The sequence below is a fragment of the Neofelis nebulosa genome, chromosome 2 (genome assembly GCF_028018385.1).
Source record: "Neofelis nebulosa isolate mNeoNeb1 chromosome 2, mNeoNeb1.pri, whole genome shotgun sequence".
Classification (NCBI taxonomy): domain Eukaryota; kingdom Metazoa; phylum Chordata; class Mammalia; order Carnivora; family Felidae; genus Neofelis; species Neofelis nebulosa.
This window is the reverse complement of record NC_080783.1, coordinates 16,488,620-16,500,756: the sequence shown is the minus strand read 5'-3', so window position 1 is coordinate 16,500,756 and position 12,137 is coordinate 16,488,620. Positions and strand designations below refer to the sequence as shown.

At 44.8% G+C, this 12,137-nt stretch overlaps 1 protein-coding gene across 9 annotated transcripts in view; it reads right to left on the bottom strand.

Moving 5' to 3' along the window:
• Positions 1–12,137, bottom strand: part of EPHA4 (EPH receptor A4) — a 153,707-nt gene that overhangs the window by 98,970 nt on the left and 42,600 nt on the right. The window contains exons 4-5 of one of the 9 annotated variants that reach the window (XR_009254932.1): positions 6,809–6,903; positions 5,021–5,083 (exon numbers count right to left, since the gene is read on the bottom strand). The exons of 7 other annotated variants lie outside the window; for them this stretch is intronic. Coding sequence is in view for 1 of the 2 variants with exons in the window: in XM_058703601.1 (XP_058559584.1) it covers positions 5,001–5,083 (83 nt within the window). In the remaining variant the exon portion in view is untranslated. Of the gene's footprint in view, positions 1–4,868; positions 5,084–6,808; positions 6,904–12,137 lie in introns of those variants that run through there. One more of the 9 variants, XM_058703601.1, reaches the window with a different exon arrangement.

The following is a 12,137-nucleotide window of genomic DNA, read 5'->3' as shown; positions in this document are numbered from 1 at the left end:
ATCCTGTTTACTATGAGAGCTCTGATACTGAGGACAGTAGCTTGTAATGTTAGCAGCTTGGTATATGTTTATAGAGTGAATAGATGGATGAATAAATGGCTTCTTTAGCATCTGAACTTTGATGACCACCTCTAGAAGTTTGGACCCAGAAGGCAGCCCAGTCCAACTCTTGGCCGTGACTTCACAGAGCTCCTTTCGGGTTCGCTTTCCTGTTTCTGTGTTTCTTGGCCATTGGGATTGAGATTTCCCCTCAAACAGCCTCGCAGCATTACAGGCTCCGTTGAAAAGTTGCCAAAAGGGGAACAAGACGATCCTAACACGAGAAGGCAAGAAGGGCTGCTGCTAATGTTTAGAGGGCAGAGGAGCAGGGTAGGCAGGATTTTAATGCTCTCTGTTTGTGAGTACCCGTCACTCAGGGAAGTAGGAAAAGCGTGGTTCAGATCACCCAACAGAAAATGAATCCAGAGAACAGATTAGTTCTGAAAAGCGAAAATATTTAGATATGAATAACTTGGGGAGGAATGATAGCAGGAAAGGCTGGAGGGGTTGGGGCTGGTGGGGGAAGAAATAAGTCATATCAAAGGCAGCCCGGAGAGCTGAGACAGATAGGATAAGAGATAAGTCCCTTTGCCTAGTTAGTCACACTCTCCCACACACAATGCTCTTGGCAAAGGTTCCTTTACTAACAAAGCAGCCACGTTTTCAACAAATCATAGTGCAGTATAACAGCTAGGGTGCCTGTAAATGTAGTTTTACATAAATTTGTGAAGGCATCAAAGGGGTAGAAAATAACAAAACAAGATCTGTGCTTTGAGACTAGTAAATACTAAGATTATCCGGGTCCTGTGGCCACAAAGGTAACACAGATTTCCTCACTGTAACTGTAAGTAAGGCATTGTTTCTGGAAAGGGGTGTTTGGACCTTGAGTCATGGGCAGCAGAGCTGAAGTTAATCCCAGAGCACTATAAGGTGGAAAACAGCTGGTGGCTGAAAGCAAGACTGAGGGAAAGAGAGAAGAGGAGAAGAGGAAGGGACAATTGACATGGAGAAAACTCATTCCCTTTTCTGCAGTTCTTCAGGCTAATCCGAAAGAACTTCTCTCTTCTGTTCGGCTATAAACGCATCCTCCCCAGGAGACTCTGGTCCCCGAAGGTATTACCCCTGCTGGCACTCAAAGCTAGTCCTACAACTGTCCTTTAGGAAGGGAGCCTTGTCAAGTTTTATGGATAACGGAACTTTGAAAGACCTGTACGTAGTGGGGGAACCACCAAATCAACCTCTCAAATGTAAGGCAAAGGGAACATTTTAAACTCACAGTCCGAATAAACAAAAGCAGGTTACCTCCAGCACAATCTAGAGTCCCAGTCATGCCTTTTCCATTTCTTGGAAGATTATGTTTCTTCCTCTGTCGTTTCTCAGTTTTTCTCTCTATCCTCACCTCTTTTGTTTCGTCTCCCCTTGTCTTTACTCGCCATTAATTTGACTTAATTTTTATAGATTTTTTTAAGTTTATTTATTTTGAAGGAGAGAGAGAGAGAGAGAGAGCACATTGGGAAGGGGCAGAGAGAGAGAGGGAGAGAGAGAATCCTAAGCAGGTTCTGCACTGTCAGCATGCAGACCGACAGTGGGGCTCGAACCCACGACCCATGCGATCATGACCTAAGTGGACATCAAGAGTCGGACGCTCAACCAAGCAACCCAGGCACCCCAAGGCTAATTTTTCTATACTCCTTTCACATAATAACTAAAACATAATGTTCACGCTCATGGTGACGAGCCTGTTTAAAATCTTTCACGCGCCCCGTTGTATATACCATGAAAGTCAAACAGAAGAGTACAGAAACCCAAGAGCCCCAACATCCTGCCCTAATTTGTTAATTTGTTCCTCAAATATCCTACACGCAATCAAACCAGACTGCGGACCGTCTGATGTTACTTGAATGGTCCATGCAGTCCCACTCACTTACAAATAAGAAAATCTTAACCTCTCTTCAAAGCCTAAAACCAACCATCGCCTCTTCTATCAAGCATTGCTGCTTTCAGGAATCAGAACTCAAGTTTATTTTTGCGTACACAGCACCTTTATGCTGATTTGCACATTTATTTATTTCCCTTATGATCCAGCAAGCAACTGATAAACTCAGAGGATAAGACTTATCCTAGACATAGTCACATCACACACACACACACACACACACACACACACACACACACAGAGCTTAGTATCTTATCCTGAATATAACAGATGTGTTTTCAGGAAGTATGAATCCGAAACTCACTATTCAAGTGTTTCAAGGTTTTCAGTTTCTTTTTTTTTTTTTAATTTTTTAATGTTTATTATTCATTTTGGAGAGAGAGAGAGAGACAGAACATGAGTGGGGGAGGGGCAGAGAGAGAGGGAGACACAGAATCCGAAGCAAGCTCCAGGCTCCGAGCTGGCAGCACAGAGCCCGACACGGGGCTCGAACCCACGAACCGTGAAATCATGACCTGAGCCGAAGTCGGACGCCCAACCGACTGAGCCACCCAGGCGCCCTTCAAGGTTTCCAATTTCAATTTCTCTCCCCCAAATCTTACGTTTGAAAGTTCCTGTAAGCTCTGATTTTTTTTTTTCCTATGTGCTGGTGCCCGAACGAAGGGAAGAAAGCCAATCACCCTTGCATCCATGTTTCATAATATGACATCCTAACATTCTGAGAGTTGCACTGTCAGTATGCATTATCTGACATATTATACAATGAAAAAGGTTACTACGTATTCAATGACTCTTTAAAAATCTATTTGCATTTTACGAGCCCTAATGGTATCTGCAGGTGGTTGAAAAGTAAAGATCGTGGGAGTCTGGTCATTCCACACACAGTGAGGTGTGGCTTGGTCCCCAGTGTTAACCCAAGGACATCTTGCAATAATTCCTTCCCTATTCTCATCCCCTCAGACCGTGACCTCCTACTGTGAATGTCAATCAAGCAGCTATTGCCTAACTTCAAGCAGCCAACTTCACCTCCAACTTGCCCTTGAATGAGGAAAGGAAGAAAGTCCTCTCCAACACCAAACCAACAGCAGTATCTCCCTTCCCATTAGATGTCTCAGAATACACAAAAATTGGACTGAAATTGGTTTGAAGGTCTCTAGGCCAAATGCCTGAGAGAGTAGAGATATTTATAACCAAAACAGGGCCTAGGGAAGAGGAGTCAGGTTTGGAAGGAAGGGCGTGGAGTCAGTTAGGCGGTCACTGACTCTGAGACGTTTGCGTTGAGATGTCGAGGAAGCAACTGGAAAGACAGGTGTGGAGGTCAGTGCGACTGGAGACAGAGATGTGACAAACATCCGGGAAGCACACAAAACTCACAGGAGTGGAAGAGCTGCAGGTTCAGAAAGAGTTCAGGAAAGAATTAGAAATGCCAGATTTCAAAGGCAATTGGAGAAAAAGGAATTGCAAAGGCAAGGCATACAGGAGACCAAAGAGTCAGAAGGACACTAGAATTTCCTGAGCACCACCAGAAACTTGCCTAACTTCAAGCAGCCAACTTCACCTCCAACTTGCCCTTTAAACATGGGACCTCATTTAACCCTCCCTGTGTGCTCTCGACACGGCCACTGTCAGTTGTACCCACCGTGCATGCAAATCACCTGAGAATTTCAGTGTCCAGTGCCACAGGTCAAATGCTATATATATTCATCGTGGAGGAAACATGAAGGAAGTAAAAAATTAGAATTTCAAACAGTCAAGGAAGGTGTCAGGGAGGATGAGGTCTAGCAAGAGGCTGGGATTGTCAACGTCAGAGGTGTTTGTAACCTTTGAGAACACGTGGTGCGGGTAGAAGCTTAACTGCGGGAATGGTTCAGCTGATCAACCACAATGAATCCAAAAGTTAGCTGACAACCCCTAGGCAATGACTAACCTAGAAATTATATAAAGACGACAGACTGCTATTACAATAAAGCTCAGGGAAGCTACTGGAATTAACCCCGCCCCCCCAAAATATCCAATAAACACCCACCCAAGAACATGGTTCAAACAGGGTCTTTCCCCGCTTCATTTACTCGTGTTCCATTTTCCTCGCATCTTCCCTTCTGAGAGTTCAATCGCATTCTTAATATCTTTACTTAGAAGCCACTACTCCCCTTGCTATAAATTAAAAGTGATAATAAAAATTAAATCCTGGGGCGCCTGGGTGGCGCAGTCGGTTAAGCGTCCGACTTCAGCCAGGTCACGATCTCGCGGTCCGTGAGTTCGAGCCCCGCGTCAGGCTCTGGGCTGACGGCTCGGAGCCTGGAGCCTGTTTCCAATTCTGTGTCTCCCTCTCTCTCTGCCCCTCCCCCGTTCATGCTCTGTCTCTCTCTGTCCCAAAAATAAATAAAAAACGTTGAAAAAAAAATTAAAAAAAAAAATTAAATCCTAACCATTACTTTTTAAAAAAACTGCCTAGGACCATCTAGAATTTGAGAACCTGGTTAATAGCCTGAGTAATATGAGCAGCAAAGTTCCTGGGGCTCGGAAACACACTTTTGCTACTTTAACTTAGAGTTTGAGAGGTCAAACTCTAAGAAGTGTGAGTTAAATCAGTGAATTTACGGATTAACCAACTTACTGAATAAATACTTTTACACATCTAGCGTGTATCAGTGAGTGTTCTATGTTGCTAGGAATAAATAAAAATTCCTTGTCAATTTGGTGGGGAAAGAGAATAACACAGACATACATACAATAAAATAAAATAAAATAAAATAAAATAAAATAAAATAAAATAAAATAAAATGAAATACTCAAAGTATGTAAACAATGGTAGGTGGTTAGAAGTGTTTTGAAGGGGCAATAAAAAATAAGATGCATTTCAACTGAGAAAAATGAGACACCCAAACAATGCTTGGCTTGTAGAGGGCAGTGAAATGTTTACTATGTGGTAGACTGGAGGCCAGAGGCAAAGAGAATGACTCTAGAGCAAGAGGCTTCTGGACATTCCTGTGTTCTGCCCCTTGACAGTTACCACCCTCACTCCTTAGTATCCGTACTCCACAATCCACAGGGGAGCATGAAACCCATCAGATTCTGCCCGAGTGGACCTCAACGGTAGGCTTCTGGCTAAAAGAAAGAAAAGCAAACCTTGAGAAACTAGAAAAAGTATGATCACCTATGCACTATACTCAATAAGGCAAGTGGTAAATTAAATGATCTTTCCTCCCTATCTTTGCAGGTATTTTTGCCAAATCGAGAATGAAAGTGCGGGGCAATGTTTAGTCCATGCTGACTCGTGGTATATCTAGAAGTCATTATGACCCACCACGTTAGGCTTATAACCAGTCTGATATGAGAACGAACATTACCTGGGAAGTACAATTGTCATTACCTGTGTTAAATGGAAAGGAAAACTAGAAAAGATAAGGAAATACGGTCCTAGATGCTGACCTTTCAGAATTTCCCAAAGGCTCAATTATCTACATAAACTTTAAATACAGTTGACCCTTGAACAACGTGAGGGTTGGGGGGGGGCACTGCTCCCCCTGCCCTAAAAATGTAACTGCTGATATCCTACTGTTGACTGGTAACCTTACCAATAACATAAAGGTCAATTAACACATATGGTGTATGTTATATGTATTATGGATTCTTACAATAAAAGAAGCTAGAGAGAAGAAAATGTTATTAAGAAAATCACAAGGGGAGCTCCTGGGTGGCTTGATTTCAGCTCACATGATAATCCCAGGGTCGTGGGATCAAGCCTCATGTTGGGCTCCATGCTGGGCGTGAAGTCTGCTTAAGATTCTCTCTCCCTCACCCTCCACCAGTCCCCTGCTCGCATATGCATTCTCTCTCTCCAAACTAAATTTTTGAAAAATTAAAAATAAATTAAGAAAATCGTAAGGAAGAGAAAACATATTTACAGCACTGTACTGTATTTATTGAAAAAACTCCACGTGTCAGTGGACCCGCGCAATTCAAAACCATTTGGCTTAAGACCAGCTGTATATCCTGATGGCTTGACTTAAGACAAGAAGACACAACATATAAGAAACTTGTGGGGTGTCTGGGTGGCTCACGGGGTTAAGCGTCTGACTCTTGATTTCAGTTCAGATCATGATCTCACAGCATGGGGATTCGAGCCCCTGATCCAGCGCTGTACTGATGGTGTAGAGTCTGCTTGGGATTCTTCCTCTCCCTCTCTCTCTGCCTGCACTCTCTCTCTTTCTCAAAATAAATAAATAAACTTTAAAAATTAAAAAAAAAAAAGAAATCTGTACTTAAACTTCTGAATACTTGCAACATCTCAAGTATCAATTCAGATTACTACCACCCGGATCAGTCACCACATAAGAGATCTTCACTCGCATCCAAAAATCCAGATTTGATGAGATCGCATTTTATGGCTACTGCCAATAAATTAAAAATAAACACGCTCATATTTAAGGTAGGTGTTGGTTCAAGTCAGAGTTGAGAATGCCGTTTTTAAAATAACAACCTTATGTATTTTTATAACGCTTTAAGTTCCCCAAAGGGTGCTTATCTCTTGTCTCATTTACCTGGGATAAATGCTAGGGAGAGGGGGGAAAAAAAAAAAAAGGAGGGCAAATTTCCTACATCCATAAATATATAATTTTATAACCTTCTGAAAGAGTTGACGATTTTCAATAGTCACGAAATTACATGCCCATGATAGAAATTTCTATCTCATAAAAGAATGTGATAAACATTGATGATGGCAACTAGACTGATCGGTCAAGCGAGGCGGCATTCACCAAGGCCTCAGGGCAAAGCTTGCCGCCATCGGTCCCCCTCCCCCTGACGTCCATTAAGCCCCCTGAAACTTACCACTTAGGCGGATGCAAACCGGCACCGGCCTCAATGTACCACGTATATATTAAGTTAAAAGGTTAATTTTCTGACTCGTGGTCTGGATATTAGAGCTGTGAAGGAAAACGAATCATCATATGCTCACTAAATGAGCTTTCAAGTGAAACAAGACCCGGGGCGGGGGGGGGGGGGTAGGGGGGGGAGGGGGTAGGAAGGGATATGTCTTCTGTGTAGTTCCATTAGTTCCAGCTATGGGGATGCTCACTGGCGACACCTGAGCCGCCTTCCATCGGGGGCAGTGAGGCCAGCGGCCGACGTCAGGCTGGAATGGCACGAGGGAGCTGCCCTGTACAGTGATGTGGGGGACTTAACCCTCAGTTGTGTCTCCTCGGGGAAATGGGGACGTTATGTGAAGACCAATGAGAGACGGGCCACACAGGACTTGGCCTAGCACTCAAAATGTACTGCCATTAGGTGGCCCTGAGGTCCTCCCCGGGAAATGTAAATGTGGATCCTATACCCTCCACATAGAATGGGTTCCTCCTGAAATAAGGATTTCCCTGAAAAGGTGTTGCCAAGAAAAGAGGTTCGGGGTGGGCAAGGAAGAAAAATCCTATTGAGTAGTTTCAGGCTCCGTGTCCCCAGTAGGGCGGGCTATTGCCTACGATCCCATCTGCAACTCTGAATTAGACCCTGCTTTTTCCTATTTGATTTTCACCACGACAAAACAAAGGTCCAGCGAAGGTGCCAACCAGTTAAATGGCCAAAGCAGGAGGCAAAGTGAGCTTTACCACATCCCAAAAATAATTACAGCTAATGTTTATCGGATGGTTATAGCTCAGCGCTTAACACTCTTATAAATACTTCAGATGATCTTACAAATGAGGAAATACATTACCTCTATTTTAAACTAAGGAAACTGAGGCAAGAAGGGTCAATCAGCTGGTTGAGAGCACATGGCTACTGGGTTTTGGAATCAGTGTCTGGACAAAGCAGTATAATTCCAGAACCAGGGCGTAAAACACAAGCATGCCTCCCGAGTATCTGTCTTTCCTCTAGGTGCTCAGGGACTAGGGTCCACGGTCAAGAAAAATTCACACACACACACACACACACACACACACATGTGTTTAAATTGAGAAGCGTTCTTCAAGTCCAGTCTACTAATCTGTCTTAGAACAACACAAAAGAATAAACTAGAACAGTGTGGAAGTCCAGTAAATTCACCACCGCCCACTACTCTTGGTTCAAAGGATTTATATTAATAAATATGTTCTATTCCTCCATGACAAGCATCTCTGACTAACGTCCATGTGCACCTGCCCGGTGCCTCATGGGAAAACAGAGAGAGAAAGGGAGAAATGCAAAACATGACCCTGGAAAGAGGTAGCGGAAATGAATAGACACATTCTTCCAAAGTTGCCCTGGACAGACCTTCACAATCTCCAGATTTAGAACAATGACTCAGCCCCATGGGATGGAGGGGTCATAGCATGATGTGAAGCCGTATCACTCCACCCTCATTCCCACCTAGATATTTACAGCCAGGTGTGGTGGCCCCCAGCCCAGACAAGAGATCCTCATGGGTCTGCTCAGAGTCATAATATCTAGAAGCCCATTCTTTCGCAGGACCACCTTCACAAACCCTACATAAGGATTCCGCTCAAAGTAGGCACGGGTCAGTCCTGCAGATGGTTTTTTTAAGTGTATTTATTTCTTTGGAGAGAGAGTGCGCGCGCGCGTGCACATACAAGCAGGGAAGGGGCAGAGAAAAGGAGAGACAGGATCCCAAGCGGGCTCCATACCATCAGCGCAGAGCCCGCCTGGGGGCTCGAACCCTTGAGCCAAGGTCAAGAGTCGGACGCTTACCTGACTGCACCACCCCGGTGCCCCAGTCCCGCAGATATTAATGGCTTACATTGCCCCCACAACGGCCCTATGAGGCAGGTACTATTTTCATTACCTTTTTACCAAAGAGGAAATGGGAGCACAAAAAAGGTGAAGTTGAGGTGCCCGGCATCTGGCTAAGGAATAGGTATGGCAGGGTTTACACTGAGGCTGTCCGACTTCAGGGTTCTCGGTGCTGCCCTGCCAACCCTTCCTTTTATTTTTTTTTTTTAATTTTTTTTTTAACGTTTATTTATTTTTGAGACAGAGAGACAGAGCATGAACAGGGGAGGGGCAGAGAGAGAGGGAGACACAGAATCTGAAACAGGTTCCAGGCTCTGAGCAGTCAGCCCAGAGCCCGACGTGGGGCTCGAACTCACGGACCGTGAGATCGTGACTTGAGCCGAAGTCGGACGCTTAACCGACCGAGCCACCCAGGCGCCCCAACCCTTCCTTTTAATAGTCCTCCCGCTTCTGAGGCTCATGAGCAGAGACAAAGAAATTCTTTCGCGTATTAAAGTTGTTTATGTATCTTGCCCAGGCCTCATCTCCACCCAACAGGACTCCCCATTTCTCCTCCCCTCCCTTCTCCAAAACCTTATCTGTTGTTTAAAACACAGAGCTATGCCTGTCCTGTTCACTCTTGTGTAAATCCAGGAAGATTCCTGATATAGAAGCCTGTAATCCCTAGTAAATGTCTGATAAGAGTCTCTTAGGTGAGAGAGTAAACATATTAGCTTTAGAGGAGAATGTACCCATCCAGTTAAAAATAAACAGGCTAAAGAAGAGAGAGCGCCCGGCATGAAATAGCAAATAAAATAATCCCAATTTCAGGCTGGATGACCACCTTAACAGAAAGCACACATCAACTACATGGATGCATTAACAACAACAACAAAAATCAAACAGACAATCTTTGTTTTTACCTGCCTGCCCATATGCAGCTTCCAGCCACCTTTGCTCACTCTGTCCATATCCCCCCCGAGCCCACAAGGTCAAACCTGAACACCTTTTTCAATTATAATGTTATTAAGCTGCTTCTTGCTGGGCTGATTGACAGATCACTTTCATAAACAGTACCTCATTTAATAAACTGAATCGTCAACACAATGCAGAAAAGTAGGAGTTCTCCCATTTCCTGGATTAGGAAACAGCTTCAGCGAGGTTGTCCAGCCAGCAGAGCAGGAACCTGATCTGATTAGAAGAAATCCAGTGCTGCTCCTGTGTCACCCCCTCCGAGGTGGCAGCCACACCTCTCACGGCTTTCCTTTTCTATCTAGCTTGCTGCTCCTATGCTCTTTGGTGCCTTCCCCATATGTGCTAGACCCCGGAATTTAAAATAGTTTTAAGCAGTCGTGTCACTAAAGGCATGCTCTTAGCCTCTGTCAGATACAGCCCTCCGAAATAAACAGAGAATCAAATTAGAATGTCCAGTCTCGGGGACGCCTGGGTGGCTCAGTCGGTTGAGCGTCCAGCTCTCGATTTCGGCTCAGGTCATGATCAACAGAGTTGTGGGATCGAGCCCGTGTTGGGCTCCATGCCGAGCATGGAGCCTGCATAAGATATTCTCTCTCTCTCTCTCTCTCTCTCTCTCTCTCTCTCTCTCTCTCTCTCTCTTTCTCACCCTCTTACCCTCTCTGCACACCCTACTCATGCACATGCTCTCTCTCACACACAGATAAATCAATAAATCAATAATAAAGAAGAACATGCAGTCTCAAATAAATTAAAAGCAGACAGTACAGGGGTGCCCGGGTGGCCCGGTCGGCTGAGCGTCCAACTCTTGATTTCGGCTCAGGTCATGATCCCAGGGTCAAGAGATCGAGCCCCGAGTGGGGCTCTGTGCTGAACATAGAGCCTGCTTGGGATTCTCTCTCTCCCTCCCGCTCTGCTCCTCTCCCCAGCTCTCACACTCCCTCTTTTCTCTTTAAAAAAGCAAAAACACAAACAGGGGCGCCTGGGTGGCTCAGTCGGTTAAGTATCCATCTGACTTCAACTCAGATCTCACGGTCTGTGAGTTTGAGCCCCGTGTCGGGCTCCTTGCTGACAGCTCAGAGCCTGGAGCCTGTTTCAGATTCTATGTCTCCCTCTCTCTCTGCTCCTCCCCCACTCACGCTCTGTCTCTCAAAAAATGAATAAACATTAAAAAAAAAATTTTTTTTTAAAGCAAAAAACAATGAGTTTAAAAAAATTCTATTCAGGGGCGCCTGGGTGGCTCGTCAGTTGAGCGTCCGACTTCGGCTCAGGTCATGATCTCACAGTCTGTGGGTTCGAGCCCCGCGTCGGGCTCTGTGCTGACAGCTCAGAGCCTGGAGCCTGCTTCCGATTCTGTGTCTTCCCTCTCTCTCTGGCCCTCCCCTGCTCATGTTCTGTCTCTCTCTGTCGCAAAAATAAATAAAAACATTAAAAAAAAATTTTAAAAAAAATTCTATTCATTTGCCAAAAAAAAAAAGGAAAAAGAGATACCTCAAGAATATATACAGTATATTAACAATGGTTCTGTCTGAGTGATAAGCTCATGGGTCATTTTGTTCACTCCACGCCAGTACTTTCTTTATGCTTTCTAAATTTTCTGCAATTAGTATATATTCTGCTGCTTTGGCAGGAGAAAATTATCTAAAAAATCACTAAGCAAAGAAAACACTAAAATGAGGAGTCTCTTGAGGAAGGACAGAAAGGGACAGCGGTCACCGAGGGTCACTTTTGCCGGGTCCGAGGGAGCCACGGGGAGCTGGGGGTGAAGGCGGTCACCACCATCCACAGAGCACAGGGGAAACTGACCAGAAGGCTCCCTCTCTCCACACGGGGACCATGACTTCTGGGAAACAGCCACCCCTCCCCGAGGGCCGGCAATCCTTTCCGCCTCTGAACACCCTGACTTGTGCCAACCAGAGAATGCCTATCTTCTAAGACAAGTTTGCAGACGGTCTCTGGATCTGGGATGAGGAGTTGATTATCCTGTAGGCAGAGCTAATTTTTTTGACCTACCGCTCGGAGATCCCCCCCGGTATCAAATCTCTGACTCAAATTCATCTCCAAGATCATCACACGCTATCTTTAAGCCTAGTCTTAGAGCAAATTTTAATGTTTCATGGCTCTGCGGTAACGTCCCTGAACGTGGCATGAACGGTAAAGGTTTGTAGGCGCGACACTTGGAGCTTTGACACCCAAATCGAGCGCCCTTTTTTTTTTTCCTTCAGTTGGACAAACCCTCGAGTATATTTTCCTCAACGTGAAGACAGAGCACTGGAAACAGAAAAGGTGTTTTAATGTGAGTGTTGTTTTCACACGAGGAAATCCGACCTACCGCAAAACCAAGCTCGTGAAAGGGGAGAAAAACGGATTCAGGAAGTGAAATGATGTCCAGTGTTATGCTAACTGAATATCAAAATAATAAACACCAAAGGCACACAGGCCAGAAGGAACAGGTAATAAATCAAAATCCTTGGGGGAATGGGAC